At 40.7% G+C, this 26,900-nt stretch overlaps 1 protein-coding gene across 1 annotated transcript; it reads left to right on the top strand.

The window, feature by feature from the left end:
- Positions 1–401: 401 nt before the first annotated feature.
- Positions 402–26,900, top strand: LOC119063895 (lysozyme-like protein 1). The gene is made up of 5 exons (XM_037165473.2): positions 402–637; positions 14,589–14,751; positions 15,263–15,421; positions 25,987–26,065; positions 26,831–26,900. The coding sequence occupies exons 1-5, from the start codon at positions 611–613 to the stop codon at positions 26,898–26,900; spliced, it is 498 nt and encodes a 165-aa protein (XP_037021368.2). The 5' UTR covers positions 402–610.

The raw sequence follows: 26,900 nt of genomic DNA, 5'->3' as shown, positions 1-26,900 counted from the left end.
ACCAACAGCAACAAAAGTTTTATTAACTCAACGAATGTCAGGAAAGTAGAAAAATAGCCAAAGTGAAAACACAGTACAAGAAAGTGTTAGGAAGAAACCCAAATGGGTCAATAAACATAATAAATGTAAAATTATTATATTTACCTCTTAAAATATGAGGCTTTTATAAAACAAAACATGTGAACAATGCTTAAAAATAAAAGAATCTTTTTAAATTTATGAATTTCCAGGTTCCCCACCGCTTTAGTCAGTAATTCTCTAACTTCTAATGAATCCCCTGAGGTATTTGCTGAAAATGCATCCTCCCTGGCCCAGATTGAGAAATGCTGACTCAGTGAACCTGACTTCTAAGCCAGGAGTCCTGACTTTTAACTAGTTCACCAGTTGTCTCTGAGGGACAGGGTCTGACGATCAAGTCTAGAACCTCAGCTTCTTCAGCCCCGGCTTGGCCGTGAGAACTTCCATCATCGGGTCATCTTACTTCTCTCAGTTCAGCCCTCTCTGACGCTCCAGCAACTGATGCTCCTTTTTGCCATCCCTCCCCCAATGTCCAGTGCTCATCTCCACTGGGGTGTCAGCTTCTTGAAGACCTGATGACATCTCATGTATCATGTGGACCCTTCCAGCACTTGCCATGGTAAACTGGAATGTTAGGTTATATCATTTTTTGACTTATGAATACGTGTCAGAGAGAGTGTAGAAAAGTGAGTGAGTTGAGATTGGAGGTAAAAGAACACCAAAAGAAGGAGGAGGGTTGGAAGAGGTGGAGGCTGCTGAGGCAGGGCAGACAGGACAGCCGGAGACCCATGCAGTGAGAGGGGGAGCGGAGGGTGGGGAGGCCTGACTGGTCTGGTTATTGCTCGCCAGGCTGCAAGCCTTGGGTGTTAGGTCCAGGGGGCTCTGCAGCCATTGTTTCCGCAGCAGCAAAGATGAAAGTCAGACAAAATAATGCAGAAATGCCTAACTCTGACGGCTAAGTCCTCAGGGCTTTATGAGACTTGACTTTCCTCAGACATGGAGGAAAGTCTTCAGCTGAAGTCCATTAAGCAAATTGAAAAGCAGGAGAAAAATAAACATAGATTGATGTAGATAGCAGTTTTATGAGGCAAAGGAAGCAGTTAGTTCTGACAAAGCTCCTGGCCTTGGATCCCCAGCTCTTAAAACTCTTAAGATATTGTTCTTTCCAAGAGGCCCTGCTGGCAGTCATAAAAGCAAGCTAACAGATTATTTTCAGTACAAAGACGGGGGCCGGTACAAACTAAAATAAAGGTATTCTGCACATCGTTTCTTGGTACAGTTCCATACGTCAAGCCATTTGTCCTTTTGTCCCTAAATAGCAAAATAAGTAATAAGTTCAATATATTTAAGAACAATATACTTGCATTCTGCTTGGACCTCAAATGAAACCAAACCACACTAATACACATTTCCCCAAATAGAAACTCATACGTTAAAGAATCATTTCAAATTCAAATTTTGATATTATTAGTACATCTAAAAAACAAACCATGTTCATAGTGCTCAGGTCCTTAGTAAGACAAATCTAAAAGAAAGGCCCTGCGCCCCGCGATGCGCGGAGTGTCGTGGCTGGGCCTGGGGCGCACGCAGAGACCAGGGACAGAAGGTCTCTGCGTAGCTCCCCTTCCTTTCATGTGACTTTGTGCATTTATTTTAGACACCGAAAAATAAAGTCTTTGTCTCCAAGGCAAGGAGTATTTCTCCCTGGGCATTGATTCCGGCTCCACGCGTGTTTCCTCGGGCGCAGGGGCGAAGCCAGCAGTACATTCTCCGTGGGGCAGTCTGTGACATGATCAGGGGCTGCACTCCTCCTTGCTTTGCTCTGAGGCTGTGGAAGCCCAGCGGTGCCAGCCCTGCTCTCCGGCAGATTTACAGCGTCCCTGGCTTCTCTCCAGGACCCAGAGCTGCAGAAGGGGGGGTGGGGGAGTGTTGAAATGCAAATTTAGTCCTTGGATTTTTCTAAGCTATGCAAATGAGTTTAGAGTGTTCTAAAACATTCTTATATATTTTAAAAGACTCAGGCTTTCCAAATTCTACAAAATTTATGATTTCCAATTATCTTCAGCTTTTGCTCCACACTGAACATATGTAAGCATAATCAGAGACATCATATATTTCTAAACAAGTAAAGGGGGAAAAGCCAACCTGAGTCATCAAAACCCATTAAAAATGAGAAGTACTGTTTTGCAAAAATGTCACAGTATATTTTTTAACAGGAAATAAAATTAAGTTGTGCTAAATTGTAGCAGATTAAAGCACACACTTTCATCTTTTATATGCAGTTAGTTATCAAGTGGAGTCTCTTTAAAACATAAAAGAGCAGATTCTCCCTTAGCCCAAGTAAGTATCTTCCATTAATCTCCCAAAAGACCCTAATAATCCTGAATCTAGTTGCTGATCTCCGTGTTACTGGTAGACAGAGGTCGGAAGTTTAAGTGCTGAGGGCGTGGCGCGCAGCCAGTCAAAGAATGCCTCACAAACAGCCCGGGGCCACGGAGAGGACCTGGAGTTTTGCAACACAGCTTCCTCCGGTTTTAGATTGGGGGTGGCACCAGGGGAAGGCAGGAACAGCACCGCAGAAATCAAATGGTGCAGGAGGAGTTGCTGCCCAGAGGTCTGTCAGTCTACCCTGGGGTAGGAAGGGGTTGGCTGGGGGTGGACCCAGGGGAAGAACACAGAAGTTTGGGGAGTTGATTAGCCACATTGGGAGAGCACTAGGTCCATCCCACACCCAAAGCTGATATAATCCCAGAGGAACAAAGAAACACTCTCTTGCCTGTGGCTCGTTGCTCGGGACCTACATTCAGATGGTACACTGGCCTGTCCTCTCCACGGGCCATAAGGCCTTAGCAGCCACATTTGCCCCTTGCCTCCAGGAGAGACTCTCTCTCTCTCCCTCTCTCTCCCCAGCCTGGTGAAGCACAGGTGAATGCACCAGTGCATTCCCACTCTATGGTGGGTTCGGGCAATCTTGCAGCTTTAGCAGCCATGTAGCCAGTGGCTTTCACAGGCTCTGCATGCAGGCTCTGCACGCAGGCTCCAGTAGGAAGCCTGGGTACAGGGTAAGCTACCTGGATGATCGCTAAGCTGCTGCTTGTGGGCTTTTTAAAATGGAGCAGGAACTCTGGTCACTGGCTTTTGTTTTTGTCTTGCTGAGGACAGTTGGACTTCGGCTTTCACAGAAGAGATGAACTTTGAGACAGGGAGTCCACCATTCTCTCAGATCACGCAGCACCTGAACAGAAACCTCTTTCCTTTTGCATTCACCCCTGCCTCACGAGTTTGGCTTTTGTGGTGGAAGGCAGATGAGGGCTTTTTTATTCAGTAACATCTGGACACCAAAAATCAAATTAAGTCCAATTATCCTTTCTAGCAGAACACAAGAAAGGCACGACCAGTTTAAATTCACAGAAACCCCTAACTCATTTTTACCAATCTTTTAAACATCTTATTCCTTGAAATGTTTTATGAGAACTGCCTTAAAAATAAGATGAACTGATTTGGGTTTCTCATTTGCCTGCCTCTCCACTTGATAGTGGAGATGCTAATACCCAGGAAAAGGCACAGACTACACACAAACTAGTGATGGGAGGGTCGAATGCTCCACAAAGCAAGCTACTAGAGGAAAAACATACAGGAGCAAGAGTTGCCACAAATCAACAACTGAAATGAGAAATAATAGCCTCCTGGAAGTGTCCGTGGTTTATCACATCCATGCAATGCTTGTTTGAGTCAATATCGAATACTATTACCGCATCTGGGTCCGCAAGTGGGATTTCCATTCAATCTTGGGTCCTCAGCTTTTCTTATGCAACCTCATTAGTGGCACAGACTCTGCTGTGAAAACCCATCCAGATTTGCAATCCGCAAAAAACATTAAGATGTGCGAGGCAAAGTGTAAAATCCCAGACCATGGACAATAGGGAGTGGCTGTAAAGTGAGGAGCTGTCTGGGTGGGAGTACCTCACAGGGTTAGGTTGATGACCTTGTGGAGGAGAGGAGAAATAGGGGCCAGGCTTCTGAACACTCGGGAGGTGGGGAGAGGGACAGGGCTCTAAGAGATAATAAAAGGAAAGAAGCTTCTAGGGACACAGACTGCCTTAGTCAATTAGCCTCTTCCCAGTGAATGTGTGTAAAGGGTGTTGGGCAACGGCCATAGTTGCTGGTCTCGTTCGGAACTCTGCTGGATGATGGCTGTGCGGGGAAGGGAAGCGTTGGCTGTGTTATGGTTATATGGGCTAGTTTGTGGAGAGTTGTACGTCCGGAGTAAGTGGTAATTTATCCTTGTTTGTTGTGAACTGAGCTTCCATCAATATGTTCTGTTAACTCAGCATTTATTAAGCTCTGACTAGGTGCCGAGCCCTACAAAGCTCTTTGTTATGGCAAATCACTCAATCACAAATATTCATTCAACATGCACTGACTAAATGCTTACTCAAAGCTAAACTTTGTGCTCCATATTAAAATGCAGCAAAGTAACTCCTGGAACCTCAGCTTTTTTCTTTTGAAAAAATTGAGATACAATGGACATATGACATTTTATTAGTTTCAATATGCAATACAGCGTTAACTGCGGTCGTCATGCCAGACATGATGTCCCCCTGACTTGTTTGTTTCATAACTGGCGGTTTGTGCCTTTTTGACTCTCTTCTCTTCTCTTATTTCTCCCACCCCTCACCTTCGCCTCTGGCAGTGCTGATCCGGTCTCTGCATCTATGAGCTTGTTTTCTGTTTCCTTTTGGTTTTAGATTCCACATATAAGTAACATCACGTGGTATTTGTCTTTCTCTGTCTGACTGATTTCACTTAGAGCAGTGGTGTCAAACTCATTTTCACTGCAGCAGGCAGGTACATCAGCCTTGCTGCTGCCTTCAAAGGGACGAATGCAATTTTAGGACTGTATAAACGTAGCTATTCCTTAACGGTTAAGCAAGAGCTCAGCGCTGCCCCCGGTAGAAACAAGGTGCCAGGCCCGATTAAACAGGGTAGGGGCCAGATTCAGCCTTCGGCCCTGGTGTTTGCCACCTGTGACTTAGAATACTGCCCTCAAGGTTCATTCACATCACAAATGGCAAGATTTTCTTCTGGCTAAGTAATATTCCAGGGTGTGTGCATATGTAAAAATCTAATTTTCTTTACCCATTCATCCATCAATGGACACTTAGGTTATTTTCATATCTCAGCTATGGAGAATAATGCTGCAATGAACACAGGGGTGCAGATATCTTTCCAAATTAGTGTTTTGGATTCCTTCAGATAAATACCCAGAAGTGGCATTGCTGGTCACATGGTAGTTCTATTTTTAATTTTTGGAGGACAAACAGTACCTCTGTACTGTTTTCTGTTGCCTGCACACACTGGCATCCCCACCACAGTGCACACAGGTTCCCTCTTCTTCACACCCTCGCCAACTCTTCCTTCTTGCCTTTTTGACAACAGCCATTTCAACAGGCGGGAGTGACATGACACTGCGGTTTGGATTTACATTTCCCTTGTAAGCAGTGGGTTTGAGCATCTTCTCATGGGCCTGTTGGCCATCTGTGTGCTCCTTGGAAAAATTCAGATCCTCTGTCCACTTTTTAATCAAATTGTTTTGGGTTTTTTTGTGACTAAGTTGTATGAGTTCTTTATATATTTTGAATGTTAACACCTTATCAGTTATATGACTTGCAGAGGTTTTCTTCCATGCGGTAGGATGCCTTTCCATTTTGTTGGTGGCGCCCTCAGCTTGTTAGTCTATGAAAGAAGGGACTATCCTAAAACATTTCTAGAGTTTCTTCCTGTTAAAAAATTTCATTTTGATTGGTTTCATTATTTGTTTATAAATAGTCTTTCTTTCACTTATAAACTTCACGAATCCAGATTTGTTCCTGTGATTTTTCCTGAATCTAAATTATGCATTGGAAAGGTCACCAGACAATTTCGTTCTGACCACTGGAGCCTGCCAGCATTGGGAATGGAGATAAACGTTAACTGGAATTTTAAACACACGCTTACAAATTACTGCAAACCTCAGATACAATAAATAAAAGACAGCAAGAGAATCAAGATCCTGAGAATAATTCCTGTAAAACTTCTTTCCCACTTAATAGCAGCAACCAATTCAGGGTTCAAGCAGAAACAGGGCCCTCCTTCAGAGGGCCGGGTTCAAGCCTAAACATAGTTTGGTTGGTGGCTCTTCCCCAGGTTATCTGGCTTATAGCTGCAACCATTTGGCCACTGACAGGAGCCAGCAGTTCTGTGCCTGCTGGTTTTCCTTATTTTGGGAATGCACAGTTGGATTAAGTGATGGAAAAAGTCATGCCACACAGACATTTTCCTTTCAAAATGTTAAGGAGAGTTCAGCCACAGTGCAAGTTCTTTCTGCATTTATCTTGGACTGAAAGAAATTGGAAATGGCCACAACATGACCTGCTGACCCACATGAGAGTCAAAACGAGGAAGGTTTGCGAATACGATGGCAGCAAAATCGTCTGCAAATGGCTGGGTGTTTGTGGAGGGAAACGGAACAAATGCAGTGGGAAGGAATGGCTGGGCGCGCGCGTGCGCACACACACACACACACACACACACACACACACACACATTCTCCTAACAGTAATCAACAGAAATTCTTGGGGTGCCACAAAGTTTAGTGACCATGTGTTTCATGGAGTCATCAGTATCATCCCACTGTCCTGAACCACGCCAGGATTTGCGAGTGTTTGGAACACTGGAGACCTTTCATTATGCATTTGGCAAATGTTAAAAATGTCAAGAAATAAAAACCATAAGGAGGATCAAGTGCAAAATTAGCGTGGCATGAAAGACACACGAAGAACTCATACCCTGTGTGTGTGCCTCCAGGCAGGGCAGCGTGCTCCTTGGGGTAAGCCGTCTGATCCAGCGGTTTTCGACTTTTTCCATCCGATGGAACACATGCACTAATTACTAAAATTCTGTGGCACACCAAAATACCAATTTTTTATCAATCTGATGAAAATAGGTATAATTTTGATTCGTTCACACTGAACAGCTACTGTTGTGTAGGCTGTTGTCACTTTTATATCTAACTATCTAAGGGAAGAGAGGTCAGTGCCCCTGACTAGTCAGGTATTGCATGTTTTAAAAATTCTTGCAGCACACCGGTGTGCTGTGGCACACGGGTCGAAAATCACTGGTCTAATCAGTCTCAGAAGTAGCAATTCTTAACATTCTGTAAGTCTTCTGATTCCTTTAAAAACTAGGTCGGATTTAGAGTTTATGCCCAGAAAAGTGCACAGGAATATCTCTCCTTTGCATACAATTACAGGAGATTTCCAGATCTCCGAAAGCCTTGAACTAAGAACTACACCCACTTATTTAAAGTCACCGCTGCTGTTGTCACCATCAGAATGACGAACTCTGCATTTGATGTGTCTGTGGCTGGTTGCTCTGTGGAGGGAAATGTCCGAGGTTAGCAGCTTGAATCTTTCTACCCAAACTCTACTGCTCTGGGTCCTCATCTCCTTTTACACAGTCCTGAGTACAAGAACTGAGGAAAACGTATCCATTCATTCCTATCAGCTTATTGCAATAAATGGCATTTTTGATGCTATAGAATATCACCAATGTGGTTGCATTTTATTAAAAAATTGAGTAAGAACAGACTATATTGTGAAAGTTAACTATAGTAGAAGTTAAATGGTTACATTTATTAAAATGTGGGCTTTAAATAATAGAATCTTTGCAATATTTGTAAAGACAAAAAGGGATTCTGAGAATATTTTGTTACACGTTTGCTGAGTTTCCATTGGCAAAGTAGTTAAAAGAGTTGCTACATTTAGAGATTAATCTCTTTTTTGTACAATAAACGGGTCTATTGTGTGTGTTTTTTTCCAGCACCACTAAGCAATTCTTTAATTCTCAGCAAACATTGACTGAGTGGCCTCCAACTTTAATCAGTTGTGACTCTACCTACCGGGAGATAATGTTGTTACACACTGCAGGGTAAGGACTCGGGCTCATGGGACTGTCCCCCACTCTGGTGCCAATCACAAGTCCAGGTTGTTTCCTAGGCTTCCGACCAACAAGCTATAAATGAGCTCTCACAACCCTGTCTTTGGTTTGGATTAATTTGCTAGCAGGGCTCACAAAACTCAGGAAAGCAGTTTAGTTACTAGATTACTGGTTTATTACAAAGAATATTAAAGGATACGACTGAACAATCACATGAAGGTATACACAGGACAAGGTCTGGGAGGCCCTGAGCATAGGAGCTTTTGTCTGGGTGAGGTTTGGGGTGCAAACCCTCCCAGCACATGGATGCATTTTAGTTCACTAACCCAGAAGCTCTCCAAACATCCTTCATTATAGAAGCACAAATGATTGAAACACTGGCTTTTGGTGATTGAACTCAATTTCTAGCCTTTCCCCGGCTTCCTTGGAAGCTGGGGGTGGGAGAAAATCCCAGCCTTCTAATCAGATGGTGGTTCCCCCAGCAACCAGGCCTCATCCTTAGGTGCTTTCCAAAAGTCACCTCATTAACATAAACCCAAGAGTGGTTGAAAGGGGTTTGTTATGAATATCAAGGCACATTCATCACTCACCACTTAGGAAATTCCAAGGGTCTTAGAAGCTCTGTTCCAGAAATGGAGGACCAGATCAAGTATATACGTCTTTTTATAAATCACAATGTCACACATAGATGCTTGTTTTCTGTTTATAAGTGGCTATTAGTGGTATGCTAAACTAGCACATTTTTTAGACTGTTTTGGAATAATTTTAGACTTACAGAAAAGTTTCACAGATGATACAGACTCCACACACCCTGTATGCAGCTTTCCCACCATTAACATCTTATGTGTCCACAGTACATTCCTCAAAAATAAGAAATTAATGTCATTATGATGCATTAACTACAGGATTTATTCAAATTTCACTGGTTTTTCAAACATCCTTTTCCTATGCCAGGATGCGGTCCAGGACACATTTAGTCATTGTATCTCCCTCAACCCTTCCAGTCTGTAGCAGGCTCTCAGTGTGGGTTTTTCAGGACTTGAACATGTTGGAATGGCACTGGCCACGTACTTGCTGTACACGTCCTTCCTTTGGGGCTTGACTTACGCTTTCTCGTGATTGTGCTGGGGGAAGAAAGCACAGAGCTGAAATGTCTCTCTCATCACATTGCATCATGGAGTACAGAACATGACTCATCACTGGCTACGGTGGGGTCCGCCAGATTTCCCCACTTAAATAAAGTTACCCTTTCCCCCTCCCCATACCCAGTCGGAAGCAGGTCACTGAGTCCAGCCCCTACCAAAGGAAGGAGAATTAAGCTCCACTTCCTGGAGAGGGGTTGTCTGCATATACACACATTATTAAGATTCTTCTTTCCATATTTATTTATTCATATCAGTAAATACTCCTGGATATTTATTTTATTCTCTGAGTTAGAATCTGATACTGTAGTTATTTATTTTGTTGCTCAAATAGTCCCAGTTTGGCCACTGGGAGTCTTTCATTTTGGCTCCTCTTCCCCTTGATGTATTATTACCCTTTGTCCCTCTGTCTCCCCTTTTGAGCTCTTCTGTAGGTTCGAGCACTAAGCAGATGCTCCAGGCTCATCCTGGAACAGGTACAGGACCCAAGAATTAATACTTAATTCTTGGGGAATTAACTATTATATTATACTTAATATAATACTCCCCAGGTCTATCACTGCTGCCCCAAAAGGTAAGATTTCTTTCTCTTTTATGGCCAAGTGGTATTTCACTATGTAAATGTACCACCGCTTTTTTATCCACTCACTCACTGATGGTCATGTGGGCTGCTTCCAAATCTTGACTATTGTAAATAATGCTGCAGTGAACATAGGGTGCATATATTCTTTCAGATTAGTGTTTCAAGTTTCTTCAGATGTATTCCCAGCAGTGGAATCTTTAGGTCAAAGGGGAGTTCCATTTTTAATTTTTTGAGGTAACTCCATATCGTTTGCCATAGTGGCTATGCCGGTCTGCATTCCCACCAACAGGGCATGAGGGTTCCCTTTTCTCCACAACCTCTCCAGCACTTGTTGTTTGTTGATTTATTGATTATAGCCATTCTGACAGGAGTGAGATGATATCTCATTATGGTTTTAATTTTCATTTATCTGATGATTAGTGACATTAAGCATATTTTCATATGTCTATTGGCCATCTCTATGTCTTCTTTGGAGAAGTGCCTATTTAGATCCTTTGCCCACTTTTAAATTGGATTGTTCAGGAGGTTTTCTGGTGCTGAGTGTTATAAGTTCTTTATAAATTTTGGTATCATTTGATGATACCAAATCTCATTGATGGTATCGATGAGATGTATCATTGATTAATGTGTTCTCCCATTCACTACATTGTCATTTCATTTTGTTGATGGTTTCCTTTGCTGTGCAAAAGCTTTTTTAGTTTGATATAGTCCCTTTTGTTTATTTTTTATTTTGTTTCCCTACTCAGAGGAGATATATCCAAAAAATATATTGCTATGGGTAACATCTAAGATTTTATCGCCTTTGTTCTCTTCATGGATTTTGATGGTTTTGAGTGTAACATTTAAGTCTTTAATCCATTTTGAGTTTATTCTTGTGTATAGTGTAAGAAGGTGGTCTAGTTTCATTTTTTTCATGTTTGTCCAACTTCCCAGCACCACTTATTGAATAGACTATCTTTATCCTATTGTATGTTTTTGCCTCCTTTATCACATATTAATTGGCAGTGAAGGCGTGGGTTTATTTCTGGGCTCTCTATTCTGTTCCATTGAGCTATATATGTTTTTATAGCAATACCATGCTATTTTGATTATTATGGCCTTGTGGTGTAGTTTGATACTAGGTGGCATATTTCTTCCATCTTTGCTCTTCTTTCTTAAGATTACTGTGGCTGTTTGGGGTCTTTTGTGGTTCCACATAAATTTTTGGAATATTTTCCTTCTGTGAACATAATATTCAATTCATTTGGATAAATACCTAGGGAGTTTGATTGATAAGTTTTTGTTTAACTTTGTAAGAAACTGCCAAACTGCAAAGAAAGAAGATCAACCTATAGATTAAGTCCATTAACATGGTATATATATATTTTTTTATATCTTCTTGATGATTTTATCTGTTTTATGATTGTCAGTATATAGATTCTACACATATTTGGTTAGATCTAAACTTGCTTAATTCTTCATGCTATTAAAAATTTTTTAAATTATTTTTTATTGCTGTCTTGTAACACTATTAATGACTTCTGTATATTTATTTTATATACTGGAAACTTTCTAAATGTGTTTTTAAAGAAAAAAGAAACAATCTGTCAATTCTCACTGATTAATAATGTTCCTAATTCAAAACAAATTTGGAAAATATGTTTGAAAAATAAACATATAAAATATCTCATATGATTAACAGTTCTTACAGAGGGAAAAAACCCCACAAATAGCTCCTAAACATAAGAAAAGATGCTCAACCAGCTTGACATAAGGTAAATAGAAACTGAAACTATATTGAGAAATCATTTTCCATCTTGCGGATTGGCAAAAATGAAACAGTTTAATAACATAGTTCCTGGCTAGGCAGTGGGGCAAAGGCATTCTTCATTACATGAGCCTGTGTGGAAGGCCATTGGGCAATATCCAGCAAAATTACAAAAACAATCTGAAGGAATGTATTCATTTAGATATTTTTGAAAACATGCAAATAACATGTATAAGATTATGAATTATAGGATGTTTAGAATAGAAAAATGAAACAATTTATATCTATACTAAGTTGGCTAAATTTGTTACATTATGCAATACTGTGCAGTCATAGAAATAGATCTTTAATATATATTATCAAATTTTACAAAGTACCAAAGCAGCGTGAGAAGAAAAAGAACATAGTCCATGTGTATATTAGTATGTATATACATTCGATATCCCCGGAATATACGGCTGTAGCATTGGTTACCTCTGGGGGAGGCAACTGGGAGCCCGCCCGAGAGGGCTGAGAGGAAAGTGTGTTGCTGTTTTTTTTACACTTTTGGAGTTTTGAAATTTGAGATTAAGAATCAGATCTTACATCTGCACATTTCCAAAACTATAAGAAATAATTTCTCAAACTCTCCAAATCTTTCAAAAGGAAACACTGGTGGTTTTGAAGCCATTTGTTAAAAATATAAGACTGTCATAATTTCCAATTAACTTGTAAGAGATTGATGATTGAAAAAACAAAAATTATTAGGTAAATTTCAACAGAACATTTGCATAATTGGTAGATAGAATTTAAGAATACAATGATTATTGTTGCAGAGTCTAATAAATTTCTGCTTAATCCACATATCACAATGAAAATCACTTTGAAAGGTGCCATTAAATTTGAGCACGAAAATAAAGAGACCTTGAAACTAGCCCTTTAATTATTGATCCAAAAACTGTTTAACTAAAGTTTTCAAGAGTATGGAATAGGATAATAAATCTTATTCAATCGTGTCTATCCCACTAAAATTTTATTGATAACAACAACTTAATTATAGCCAGGCATTTTTGGCTGTTAATAAAAAATTTAAATGTTAATTTCATGTCTATCTCATCCTTTTTGAATTTTAGTTTGCTGTTTATCTATAATTTAAGTAACATTAGTACAGAGATACATGAGTGTAGCTTACCTACTGAGAGCACATGCTCAACTTTATTGATGGGATTTGTGGTCGGTTTGGAGACAGATGCTGTAAAGAAGAGCTCTCCCTTGGATGGGAGGTTCTGGCTGCACTGAGTAGTGAGGAGGGCTGCTAGGGAAGAAATAAAGAGGTAGGAAGGCCCAGATTGTAGTGATCCCCTCAGTCCCAAGAATGGAATTCTAGAATCTCTAGGCAGTTGGAGACAAAAGAGCTAAGAATTCTTCTTTCTCTAAGGCTCTATAGAAAGGGTCTTGGTTAAAGGCAGGATCCCTCGTGCCTGGGAAGAATTAGAAATATCTTCATGGGATGCAGGAAACTCGTGGGCGATGCCCAGCACTAACTGAGTAAGTAGAACAGTATTTCTTCCACAAATTCACCTGAGCAATACCTTTGGGGCAGACCTCAGGAATCTGTCTTTAATAAAACCTAAATTACTCTGATGAAGTCACCTGCCCAAAGGACCATCAATGTCAACCTCTGGCTTGAGGGGTGTAAAACATTGTGCTTGGGGCTGCCATCACTATGGGGTTTTGTATGGTTCAATTTCATTTGTTTGAGCCCAGTAAGATTTTAAGGCAGGAGATGGAAACCAATTTAACGGGTAAGCTCTGCATCTTATACCTTGTTCGTCTCCCTCTCAATGTCTGGCCCAATACTAGGGCGCAGCTCAGTGCTGTGTACCAGGAACTCTTTCTTTAAAGGGTCAGATTATCTTTTAGGCCTTGTGGTTCCTACAGTCTCTAACAAAACCATTCGGCTCTGCCATTGTAGTAAGAAGAAGGCAGCTATACACAATGCATGGCTGAATAGGCATAGCTATGCCCCAGTAAAAGCAGGTGGGTTTTGCTGATCCTTGCTACTGACCGGCATGTGTTCCACATACCTGATGACATGTATTTACCTTCCTTATTGTGTAGGTACTTTAAGGCCCCTCAGAAACTCTCCCTCCCTCTGGCTTTGCCAAACACTCAGCCCTGTTTTTAGCTTCACCTGTCAGCTGGGGAACCTGAGGAGAAACCTATAATTTTAGGAATTTCAAGGCAGGTGCAGAAAATGATATGGCAGGGAAATATGTAAGAATATCATATTTGGTATCACAAGCAGTTATCAGAAATTTCCCTCCACTGCCATCCCAGCAAGGTCCTTATGTGTGGGGAAGACAGATTACTTTGGTAGAGAAAGCGCTTCTGGAAAACTAGGGACTGATGAGGGATGGCACTATTGATCCTAATCCCACTGTAAACAATTCGGAGAGGATTCCTTTATGGCCCTTCTATTTCCAACACCCTACACTTTCCTCTTCTTGTGACCCATCGTCCTCTGTCCCCCTCCTACTCATCAGTTGACACCAGACTTGTAGGAGGCCCCATGAAACAGTGGTGGAGCAGTCCCCCAAATATATTGCAGTCGTGATGTAAGACATATTTTTGAATGAATGCTCCCACATTTGGAAAAGAATCAAGAAAAAAGAATGGAAGAAAGCTAAGGTGCTGAAACTCCTCCCTTCTCTCAACCCTCAGACAGTAAATCGTGAAGTTGTCTTCACAGACCCATGTATATCTCCTCTGTGGCTGGAATTAAGTGTCTGTTTCTACACCTCTAGGGAACGCCTAGCTTTTTGTAGTCTGTTTTTTTTTCTATTGATAAAATTAATGAGAATCCTAGAATGTATGAGCCTCCGTGGTTCCCAGCTGGGTGGATCCAGGAGGACTGAACTCTTTGCTTGCCTGATCCTAGCAACAGAGCCTTTACTTGAAGGTAAGCATTCGGCAAAGAGCTGCACTCACTCCTTCCCCAGGCTGGGTCCTCTGTGCTTCGCTGTTCCCTGATTCTGGCCTTCAACACCTGCGGCCGGCAGATTTTGAAGTTCTCATTGGTGACAGACTTAACCTCAGGACAAAGCAAGATTGTCTGACCTGGTCTTCTAATTTTTGACAGGTTCTGCCTTCCACGGGCCCCAGGATGAAGGCTGCCAGCATCTTGGCCCTGATTGGCTGTCTGGCCACAGTCACTGAGCCCAAAATCTACCCTCGCTGTAAACTGGCAAAGATATTGTTGAGGGCTGGCATGGACAATTTCCAGGGCTTTAGCCTTGAAAACTGTGAGATTTCTCCCTTCCTTTTCTCTTTCTACCCTTGATCTCACCCCGCAGAATGTCAAAGGCCCCTTCTAGGTACACTCCCATTTATTTACTCCCAGATTTTCCATACTCTGCTCCACCAGGGATGGCCACTAGGTGCTCACATGTTCCCATCAACTCCTCCTCCCTGGGGCCCCACTGCTTTACCACTGCCCCTCATGTCCCAACTTCTGGAGTCCTGTACCAATGACACTTGAAAGGGAAGGAGAAAATGATGCCACCCTTGCTGGCATCATGAGGGTGGGCCTGACTTTTAGAGGAATCCAGATAAGCCACTGACTAGGTGTGGAGTTTTAGATGTGCATCCCTGCCCGTCATGTGCCCCCCAGTTGTGCCACTGGCCCTGACCTTCCCCAGGGTTTGTTTGGAGCAGAGCACTCTTGTAGCATATATAAGGGAACTCTCTCCTAAGAGCAGGGTTAAAAGAAACAATGCCTTTCTTTCTCCGGCATTTCTAACTTTTCCCTTCTAGGGAGCTGCATGGCATACTATGAGAGCCGCTACAACACCACAGCTCAGAAGGTGCTGAAGGACGGAAGCATCGACTACGGCATCTTTCAGATAAACAGTTACATGTGGTGCCGACGTGCGGAACTAGAAGAGATGAACTACTGTCGTGTTGCCTGCTCCGGTATGGTTTCGGTTTTCATCCTCAGGGACAGAGCCATGAAAGCTGATAATGGAATAGCCACCCATTTTCTGAATTAGCTAAAATTTGCAGTTCAGATGTGCAGTTAGGTTTACACCAGGCCGATAGATTATTCAACAGTCCCCCGAGGTGACACTCTGGATCCTATGGCCTGGTCAACAGATGATTTATTCCCTCTAGGATAATTTTTATAATGCCCACCATGAAGACAGTGGGACAGACAAATGACCTTACTACCTTTTCATGGATAGAGATAATAAATATCTTCAGTAAAAAGGAGGAAGCTATTTGTCAACCCATTTCCACGAGCAATTCACTCAAAGGATACAGTCTATGCCTCTTTATGCAGAAGGAGACATATAAATACAGTTCACGTCATGTTTTACAATAGTATAAACAAAGCTACAATTCACTTCCAAATCTTCTACTTTAATAATTTAAGAAATATAGACGTGCACAGAATTGAGGATAGCAAGACAAATCAGACATGAATTCTGGCATTAGGGAAAGAACCCATGTTTATGTGAAGTTACTTGCAACATTATCAGCATATGTGGGTTGAATAATGTGGGTTTCAGTGGAAAGAGATATTATTAAGAAAATCATGAAGTTTTGTAGACACAGTGATATTTGATCTAGGACTTGGAGGATAGACAAGATTTGGATATTCAGAGATAGAGCAGAGTCATTCCAGGTAAGGAAGATGGCAAAGGCAAAGAGGTGCACGGGGAGGATGTGTGGGCATAAGCGGGGAGAGGTGAGACATCTGTCCTCTGTGGAGCAAGGGGGACATGAAAACAAATAACAGGTCATGTGGTTGGAAAGGCTGATGACTCTCTGACTATAAAGGACCTTGGAAGCCAAGCTAAGGAGCATGTACTGATTCCTGCCTGCAGTAGGAAATCAATAAAAGTTAGTTAATGAAGCATTGTTTCGGAAAAATTGACCTGCAAGCAGAGTGTGAGAGACATTAAAGAAGGCACCAATTAGGTGCTACTGCCATTGCTGAGGTGAGAGATTGAAAGACCTGAGGATGGTCGTGGATGGGAGCGTGGAGAAGAGACTGATGTAAGAGGTATTCAGGAGCAGAACGACAGATCTCAGTACATGATCGTCTCTTCTGAGTTCCCTCTAGAATGTAAGTTTAATGAATGCAGGAGTTTTATCTGTTTTGATGATTGATGTCTCCTCAGTGCTTAGAATGGTACCTGGCCATTGTTGGAGATCAATAACTATTTATTAAGTAAATGGATGGTAGAAATGAGAAGCAAGGATGGAGACAGAATCATATGGCAAATTCTTTAGGAGCAGGAAATAAAACTTTTAATTTCCCTTTGACATATACAAGATGATCAGTACATATGTTTGAATGTATAAATGATTGAACAATATGGTAATTTATCTAGAAAATTGTCCCTAGCCCTACATTAATACAGGATGCTCACTGTGTTCAGAGGCAGATCACCTGATCATTGCTCAGCCCTTAATTTAGAACATGCTTTTGTTGGACCAAAATCTATATCCGTTTAGCTTATTTCCATTAATCCTAGTTTTTCCTTCTGAATTTCTTCAAAACAAATTTGTTCTTTTCTATACATAGAAAGTTATTGAATATTTGAAGATGATTAGTAGACATTTCTCATATTCAATTTTGTATCTTCTGGGCTAAAACGTTCCTTATCTATTTTCACCCTCCTGCAGGTATGACTTTTAAACTCCTCCTCATCCTAGTCAGTCTCATTAGCACTCCCTCAGTTTGCCAATGAAGTCTTCCCTTTGAACATGGCCATTGGACTTGGGCACTACCTCCAATGATAGTTCCCATAATGGCTTCCCAGAACACCCATTTTCTAATCCCTGAAGCCTGTAAATAGTGCACCTTACATGGCCAAAGGGGCCTTGCAAATGTGAATAAAGGTATTGACCTTGAGTGGAGGAAGTTATTCTAGGTTATCTGGGTGGATCTGATCTGAATTCGAGTCCTTAAAAATGGAGATTTTTTCCCAGATGTGGTTAGAGAAAGATTTGATGAAAAAAGAAGGAGGAAGGGAGCTTCAAAATATGAGGTACTCAACCCACCATTGCTAGCTTGTTAAGATGGGAAAAGGTGGCCAAAGGCACAGAATTTAGGGGGCCTATAGAAGCTGGAAATGACCCTTAGCCGACATCCAGCCCTTAGGAAGGAACCTCAGTACTACAACCACAAGGAATTGAATTTTGCCAACACCAAAATAAGCAACCCAAATGGATCCTTCCCTAGAACATCCAGAAAGCAAAACACCCTTGCCAGGTACATAGACATTGAGGACTGTTGTGTCTTCTTGATGTAGCGAGCCTTTTACCATTAGAGTCAATGTCCCTCCTTGCGTTTGGTAATATTTCTTATCCTCTAATCTACTTTGTCTGGCAGTAATATAGCCACTTAACTTTCTTTACACAGTATATTTCTTTAACTTTTAACCTATTTGTATATTTATAGCTATAGTGAGTTACTTATAGACAGCATGTGGTTAGGTGTTGCTGTTATAGCCAAGTTAATAAGCTCTGCTTTTCAATAGGAAGGTTTGAAACAGAGGTCAATGAACTTTGTCTTAAAGTGCTCAGTAGTAAATATTTTAGGCTTTGTGGACCATATTCTGTCTCCATTATAGCTATTCAACTTTCCATGCAATACAAAAACAGTCACAGATAATATGTAAATGAATGGACATGGCTATGTTCCAATAAAACTTTATTTACAAAAACACAAGGTGGGCCCATGGATCATAGTTTGCTGAACCTTGGTTTAGACCATGTATATTGAATGCATTATTGTATGGTTACTTCAGAATCTACCATGTTGAATGGAAGTCTACTAGTAAGCATTCTCTTAGATTTTGTTTATCTGAAAATGTCATTTTCTTTTCTTCTTTGAGTAATATTTTCCCTCTGTGGTCTAGACTGACAAATGTTTTCTTCTCAATATGTTAAAGATGCCCTGTTGTCTTCTGTTTGACTTGTTTATTGTAAAAAAAATAGTGATTAAAAAAAATCTGTGTTCCCATTTGTAAAGTATACTATTTCCTTTAGCTGCTCTTAAGATTTTCTTTTTAGCATCAATTTACCAGCAATTTAATCATAATGTACAAGGTATATATGGAAAAAGTTCAGCCATTGTTAATAAAATGACAACGGTTTACCCAACATCAGTGTAACCTGCAGCCAAGGAGAGTGGGCTGGAATGTGCGTGTGTGAACAACTTCACTGTACTAGTCAGTCGGGGCAGCAGACCCCATTGACTGGGCATATGCACTGTGTGGCTGTCTCATTCCAAGTGACTGAGCAAGTAGAGCAATGAATCTGTATCAAATTTGCATTAAGCTTCAATATTCCTCCATGGAAACTATTCAGATGATTCAGAAGGCCACAACCATGGGCCACTGGTGATTGGCAGCTTGGTCATGACAACTTGCCGGCCCATGCATCACGTCTCATGAAGTTTTTTAGCAAAAAAAAAAAAAAACATCAAGTCACCCAAGTGACTCAGCTCCCTTACAGCCCAGATTTGGCACCCTGTGACTTCTGGCTCGTCTCCACACTAAAATCACCTTTGAAAGGGAAGAGATTTCAGACCATCAATAAGATTCATGAAAATAGGATGGGGCAGCTAATGATGATTGGGAGAACTGTCTGAGGTCCCAAGGTGCCTACTTTGAAGGGAACTGAGGCATCATTGCACTATGTACAGTGTTTCTTATATCTTGTATCTTCTTCAATAAATGTATTTATTTCTCACAGTGTGTAGCTGGATACATTCTGGACATGCCTGGCATATTTTCTTGTGTTTATCTTTTTGATACTCATTAACATTATGAATCCCTGAGATTATAATTTTCATTTTTTCTCCTAAAACTATAATGACATTTTAGATCACTTGATGCTAGGTCACTAAGGCTCTTCATTTCCCCCCCCTTTAGTATTTTATTTTAAGTAGTCTTCATTACTATATCTTCAAGTTCTCTGATCCTTTTTTCTGAAATGCCTAATGTGTTAAATTCATCAACTGAATGTTTCATTTCAGATACTGCCGTTTTTTTCAGTGCTAGTTAATTGTTTCATGTTTCATTTTCTCACTTTATTCATGTTTTTCTTTAAGTCCTTGATATAATAAATAAACATTTTTATTAGTACTGTTTTAAATTTGCTGTTTGCTAATTCAATCCAGTATGTCATTTCTGAATGTTTTCCATTGACTAATCTTTCTCCTAGTCAAGGTTTACATTTTCATGCTTCTTTGCACATCTAATATCTTTGTATTGGATACTGGACATAGTATATGTTACTTTGCTGAGCATCTGGATTCTGTTGTCTTCCTTTGGGGAATGTTGAGTTTCACCCTAGCAAGCAGTTAATTCTAATCAGGAAAGTTCTAGAATTGTCTTTGTGGTAGAACTACTTTAGTCTTCCTACCAAGGCAAGCCTTCTCTAGTGTCTTTTTGGACTGTCCTGGGTGTTTGGCAAGGTTTCTCTCCTCTTTCTGGTTGTAAATTAAGTGCCTCCCAGTTTGAGCTCTGTAACTGTTCAGGTCCCTCGTAATTGTTCACTGATTACCTTGAGGAGTTTTACCCTTTGCATGCCCAGTGTAGCCTTCAGCTAAAGTCTCAGAGGAATTCTTTTGTTTTTTCTTTTTTATTTACAGTTAACACACACCATCATATCAGTTTCAGGTATACAACATAGTGATTAGGCGTTTATATATCTTACAAAGTGATCACCCCATAAGTCTGAATCTGGAAAAGTCAGCCTTTGTGCTGCCTGTCACTACCAGAACCAATAAGTAGAGACAAGGATTCAATCTTTATGGGCACTTGAATCAGATGCCTCTTTTTATAAGGAGAAGAGGTAGGGGAAAAGTAAGTAAAGGTTTTGGAATTCAGGGGAAATATTAATCAGATAAAGGCTGCAGTCTGATTTTCCTAACATCCCTTTATCTGCTGACCAGTGATTCTTTATCAAGGGACGATCCCTCCCTGGAGCATAGTGGCTCAGATACCATCTTGATGGTTTGCATTCCTCCTGGGGCACAAAGGTGGAATTATTAGTGGGTCTCCTGGAGTCAGAGTGGGTCCAGTCATACATTCCAATTCCTGGAGCAATAGCTTCCTACCTGTGTTAATCACCAAGCCTATTAACTACATAAATAAAGCTAAAATTTTTAACTCTTGAGTTCCCCCATCAAGTCTAGTACCCATTTGACATCATCCATAGTTGTTACAATATTACAGACTATACTCCCTACGCTGTACTGTACAGCCCCACAACTGTCTTTATAGTTGGCAATTGGTATGTTTTAATCCCTTCTTACGTGGAATTCATATGCAGATTTTTGGTGCTCTCCTTCTGGGTGCCTCTCAGGCACCCTTCTCCACAAATTCCAGCTTCACTGGCTCTGATCTAGTCTCCATTTCCATTCCTGCCCTCCTGTGGCTGCCTCTGCCCAGAGAGTCGTGGCAATCACAAGGCTCACCTGGTTTGGTTTCCATCTCTCAAGACTCATGATTCTGCACTGCCTAATGTGTAAAGTCTAAAATTATGTTCTCATGTAGTTTGTCTAATTTTCTAGTTGTTTATAGTGGGAGAGAAAATCTGTTATTCCATCATGGCCATGTTTAACTTTATATGCAGTTTAATATAATAAAAAAATCTTATTGTACAATTTAGTTCCAATTAAAGAAGTCCGGATAAATGTATATCTGCAAGACCATCTTGGATTCTAGAAATTAAAATGTTGGATGATTCATGCTAAGAGGTGAAGGAACATTCATATCTGTTATCTCATCATAAAGAGCATGGGATTTTTTGCCCTGGCCAGGTGGCTCAGCTGGTTGGAGCATGACTCTGTGCACCAAAAGACTGCAGGTTCCCTTCCCAGTCGGGGCACTTACAGGAAACAACTGTTCCATTTTTCTCTTTCACATCAATGTCTCTCTCTCTCCCTTCCTCTTTTTCTAAAATCAATAAACATTTGGAGGGGCTGGCAGGGTGGGAAGAAAATACAGACAACTGTAATTGAACAACAATAAAATAATTTAAAAATAAAATAAAATCAATAAACATATTCTCAGCTGAAGTTTTTAAAAAAGAGTCGGAAAAAACCATACACATACAAAATAAATCAATCAATAAATAAAGCAAGCAAGCATGGGATTTTTTAGGGACGGCTTTAAAATAGAAAACAAGATGTTGATTTTATATTGCCCCTCAGTGACTGGCCTCCCTCAGCCTTGGGTAAGAGAGTCTTTAATTATGGACAATGTCAATCTGTCTCATGTATTACACAGTAGGGGCATTTGTTATGGAACCTGAAAATAATTTAGCATTAGGGTATGTTTACAAGGTACGTGACATTTCATATATATATATATATATATATATATATATATATATAGTAAACATGCACCTCATGTCCATCTTCAAAGCTGTAGAATCTTATCACTGCCAAACTAAATTGTATTTATAAAATTCCTCCCTACCTTCTTCAAACTATTTGGACATAATATTATAACAGCAGTCTTTATTTTCTCCCAACATCATAGACGTCTTTAAAATAAGAGATGCCTAAGAAAAAGCAGGTGAGTATTGCCTCTTGTATTTAGTCTAGCCAATTTACATTAATCTCTGTTTCTCACCAGCCCAGTCTGAGTCGGCCTTTGTCAGTCTAGAGATGAAAAAGAGATGTAAACTGTGGGCAAGGGAATCGTATTTTAGTTGGGATGCCGGAGGATGCTGGGGAGAGACAGACCTGAAGTGAAACTAACAACCGAAAATGGTCCTTTTTGTGCAGATCGTTACTGCTTTCTGCTGTTGTATATAGGAGAATAAACTATGCAATTGCATAATGCTTTGCCCTTCAACATAATAACCCTTTCCTTGTTCGTGTTTGGCTGGTCAGAATTGTCTGCTGTAAGTAAATGGAGCAAAAGCAGTTCCTGGCCCGGATCCTGGAAATACGTGCTAATTTAGCTCATTCCTGCCCCTCTGCTGCCCCTCTGTGGCGGTTCCATTGTGTTTTCAGGTGCACCTCAGTTTCTTTACTTCCCAGCCCCCACCACCTTATCAGACCACTTCAGCAAATTCCAAGTCACGTCCCACTAGCACTTTTGGAACATCTCAGTTGTACAAAACAGTGCTATGACAAAACAGAAGGCTGATGAACACCGTACCTGGGCTCTAGACCCGGGCCCACAGTGCCCAGTCCTGCCTGCCGGTGGTCTATAGCCTCTTGCCAAGCAAACTGCCTTCACCCAAACACCAGTCTTGCTGTTTGCAGACGTGGCTAGACTGGGCTCCAGTCCTGGTGCAATAAAACACTGTCTGCTTCTCCCCCACCCTGTGTAATCTGTGTCCTTTCCACCCCGGAGGCCCCACTGAAGCCACTTCTCCTAGGAAACGGGGCCCAACCACTTCCAAACACAAACCACAGTATCTCAGCACTCAGCAAACACACAGAATGTTTCTAAGTAATTTGAACATGTATCAGAGATACCAAGCACTTAAGTTTTAATAATCCCATAATAAATAAAGGTACTTTAAAAATTAATAAATCATTTATATTTTTATTAGCAACTTCATTAGTCTATGATGTTCCATAAGTGGGAATCTTTGCTTAAGTAGCTCTGTTGGAAGGAAATAGCCAGTGATAACAGATTTCAAGCCCTAGGTTTGAGTGCAGACTCATTTACTGGGTGTGTGACCTCAGTGTATGAGGATGTAGGGTGCTCACCCACATGGCTGTTTGAGGACTAAGAGATAACGCATGAAGAGACTACCAGTGCCTGACATACAGGAAGTTTCTATAAAGGTTAGCTATTAGTAATAGGGATCATTATTCTAAATACTTGTTTCTAGAAACAAGGCAAAAGCTTTTATCACTTAACAAATCTTAGTTTTTCACTATATGACAAATGTTAGTAAATTTGCATATCTTGCCTCAATTTGTTATCATTTATAGATCATAGTTTTTGTTAATTTTATCCTGGTCAATATGTTTGTGTTTTAAATAAAGAATAAGCCACATTAAGAATGAGTTTCCTTAAAAGAAATTTATCACTACCTTTATCCTCTAGCCTAGCCTATCTGATAAGGCAACACAATTAATTAGTAACTAAACCAGCACACTTGAGAAAAAATTTCATTGTCAACTGAGTTGACAAAAATAATCTGGTATTACAATATTCCATTAAACTGCAACATTTTAGGCTACATTACTCTCTTTGATTATTTTTTTCTGATAATAGATAAAATGTTGTAAAAGATTTAGAAAATACACAGTGATGATTTAAAAGCATTGGTGATCACATGATTAAGAGCTAACCTTTCTTAAAATACTGGTGATTTTACGACTTTTTTCCCTCTATACCAATGTCATCTTCTAGAACTTTCTGAGATGATGGAAACATTATCTAATACAGGAATCACTGGCCACAATAAAGGTGCTATAAAGCACCTGAAATGTAGCAAAAACAACTTAGGAGCTGAAATTCTAATTGTATTAATTATTTAAATAGTCACACATAGCTAATAGCTACCATATTGGACAGTATAGCTCTAAATAGAAAATTTTACAGTATCGGTAACCTCATGTTGGGAGTAGTTTTCAATATTAAAGTATATAAAATATGACTTATATGGCTATTTTATTATATGGAGGAATTATAAATGTGAACATCCATAATTATGAGGTGATTTGATTTCCATTTGGAAATAAATTTTCTCTTGTAAATAAAACAGTACAGCACTCGGTTATCTCCTTAGGAGAGACGCAGAGAGAGCTCTCTGAGTGAAAGGATGAGAACCAGCTGCAGGCTCTGGAACTGCTTGCCTGAAAAGCCCCCCACACTCCCACCAGCAAGAATTCTAGAGTGCCTATCTCATCGTGCTTTAGTCCGCATCACGCATTACCCAATTCTTTAAAAACCTTTCTTTAATTGATAAATAGAAATGATATCAAATGGTGTGGGTTTTATCTCTGGTGCTGGTGGTGGGCATGAGATGAACTGCTTAGATTTCTCTTGAAGGGAGGACGTTGGCCTCAGCTGCCTTTGTGTGTTTGCAGACAGTCTGCCTAGCACCTCCTTGGGGTCTGCCTCCCGCTAAGGCTGTGAGCCCTGGGGCAGCCCAGCCCAGTGACTGAGTGGGGTGGAGCTATAAACACTTGGCCATTCGGATCTTATGTGGGCAGCTCTGATGGGCAATATTCACTCCTGAGCTTCTGGCAGCACTGGCTGAGGCTTCAAAGGACCTGTATCAGAGATGGACATTTCCATCTGCTCAGTCCTACTTTAGCCCCATTGCTTCCACATGTGTGGGTCCCTATTAAATATCTTGTACCTCAAACCTGTCTCAAGATCTGCTTCTGGAGAACCCAATCTGCAACAGAAGTGGTACTGGACTTCTTTTCTCTTTTGTTTCACATTTTTTATTTTTTAATTTTTTGTTGTTGTTCTGTTACCATTGCCCCAATTTCCCCCTTTTGCCCTCCTCTGCCCAGCCCAATGCCCACTTCCACAGTCCATCCCCAGACCATTGTCCATGTCCCTGGGTCATTCATACATGTTTTCTAACTAGTCCCTTTCCCTTCTGTCCCCCCTCCCCTCTAGTCGCAGTCAGTCTATCCCATGTTTCAAGCCTCTGGTTCTATATTGCTCATTAGTTGGTTTTGTTCATTAGATTCCTCTTACAAATGAGATCATATAGTGTTTGTCTTTCACTGACTGGCTTACAAGGTAGGAGCTCCTTCTTTCTGCTGCATTGTATTCCACTTTCTAAATGTACCAAAGTTCTCTTTGATCCATTCATTTACTGATGTGTAGTTAGGCTGTTTCCAATGATCGGCTATTGTAAATGGCACTGCTATGAACATAGGGATGTGTAAGTTCTTTTGAATTGATGTTGGACTTCCATGTTTACTTGCCTTTTTCTATCATATTTGTTTTGAGAAGAATTTTGAGGTCACTTCTGGTCAGGCAGGAAAGAATGCTGATGTTAATACATTTTCAATTGAGAAAAATTATGTCTGAGATTCACAGAAAAATAACAAAGGCAAATATTGATGTATTTGACATAAAACTTAAAAAATTCTGCATATAAAAACACCTTGGATAAAATTTGTAATGCACAATTAGAAAGTTACAATTGACAAAGTTTAATATAAGGAGATCTTACATGTCAAATTAACCCGAGTAGAGGAAACAGCACACTGTCCTGTCTTGCGCGTTTCTTTGGGACGTAAGAAACATTCTGCTAGTGTCTTCTTTTCTTAAACATATTAACAAAAACAAAAACAAAAAAAAACAGGGCTTATCTATTCCTCTGAAACTTCAAGAAATCCAAGACATGGGTGATCTGGAAACAAAAAGAATTCTCTGGTTTGCCAAGAAGCTCAACAAAAAATAACAACATGGTTAATAGTTCTTCCAAATCTCCTGTTCCAAAAAAGCAGAGATAAAAGTGAAGAAAACCTCAAATAATAAAGTCTGAGCTAACCCTATACCTTTTCTCTCTTACAGCCTTACTCACTGATGACCTGACAGATGCAATTATCTGTGCCAAGAAAATTGCTCATGAGACCGAAGGGATGAACTATTGGTAAGAAGCTTTCTTTGGGAGACTTACTCTGACACGTGCAAAACGGCTGCAGCAGACGCAGACAAACTCGTCTCCGCAGTGTGGTCCAACAGTGGGGCTAATGCGATTTGTCTATACCCTGCTCCATCAGAGTGTGAGCGTGCAGTGAACACAGTGGAAGGCATCTGATGGGGAGGAGAGATGGAATTCAGTCACGGTAATTTTCAGTGGTTTTTCACATTCCAAACAATGGGAAAAGACTCGCTTTGTAAGGTGACTTGTAAAGTATCAGTGAAGTCAGTACACCACAGAAACACAGCTTGAGTGTTTTCTAGATTTGTATAAGGTTTGGAGGGCCACGGCAACATTTTATGGGGCAAGAACAAAGAGCAGTGAGAAAATGACCACGTCACACGATGAATCAGCAGGACACTTCCCTGGGATCGCACACGCTCACCGTCATACTACAGCTGCGCTTCTGGAGATCGTGGCTATATCAGATCACCCTCCTGGGGAACCAAAAATTTCAGAGATGTGGGTATTTAACTAAAGGATCCATCTTTATAAAAATTGCTTTCTTGTTGCTGAGGCAAACAATGAGCAGAAGAAAACTGGGGAAAGCAAAGTCTTAACAAGGCAAAAGGATAGAGTCCTCGGGTCTCAGAATCAAATGAAACAAAATCCTGGACACGGTGGGCTATTTGTGTTAATCAGCTGCCATTTTTGAACCTAAGAATATTTGGTTTATCAGGCCTGTTTCTGACGCTCCTGCTCCCTCCTCCGTAGGCAAGGCTGGAAGAAGCACTGTGAGGGCAGGGACCTGTCCAAGTGGAAACGAGGATGTGAGGTTCCATGA

This window comes from Artibeus jamaicensis, unplaced genomic scaffold, assembly GCF_021234435.1.
Source record: "Artibeus jamaicensis isolate MK-2021 breed Jamaican fruit bat unplaced genomic scaffold, CSHL_Jam_final contig_867, whole genome shotgun sequence".
NCBI classification, from domain to species: domain Eukaryota; kingdom Metazoa; phylum Chordata; class Mammalia; order Chiroptera; family Phyllostomidae; genus Artibeus; species Artibeus jamaicensis.
This window is presented reverse-complemented; position numbering and strand designations above follow the sequence as displayed.

Excerpts from the sequence above, each read along its gene's own strand:
- LOC119063895 (XM_037165473.2), top strand. The coding sequence starts at position 611 with ATGTGGACCCTTCCAGCACTTGCCATG. Across the intron at positions 14,752-15,262 it reads GGGCTTTAGCCTTGAAAACT|GGAGCTGCATGGCATACTAT; the intron begins GTGAGATTTCTC and ends TTTCCCTTCTAG. Across the intron at positions 26,066-26,830 it reads ACCGAAGGGATGAACTATTG|GCAAGGCTGGAAGAAGCACT; the intron begins GTAAGAAGCTTT and ends CCTCCTCCGTAG.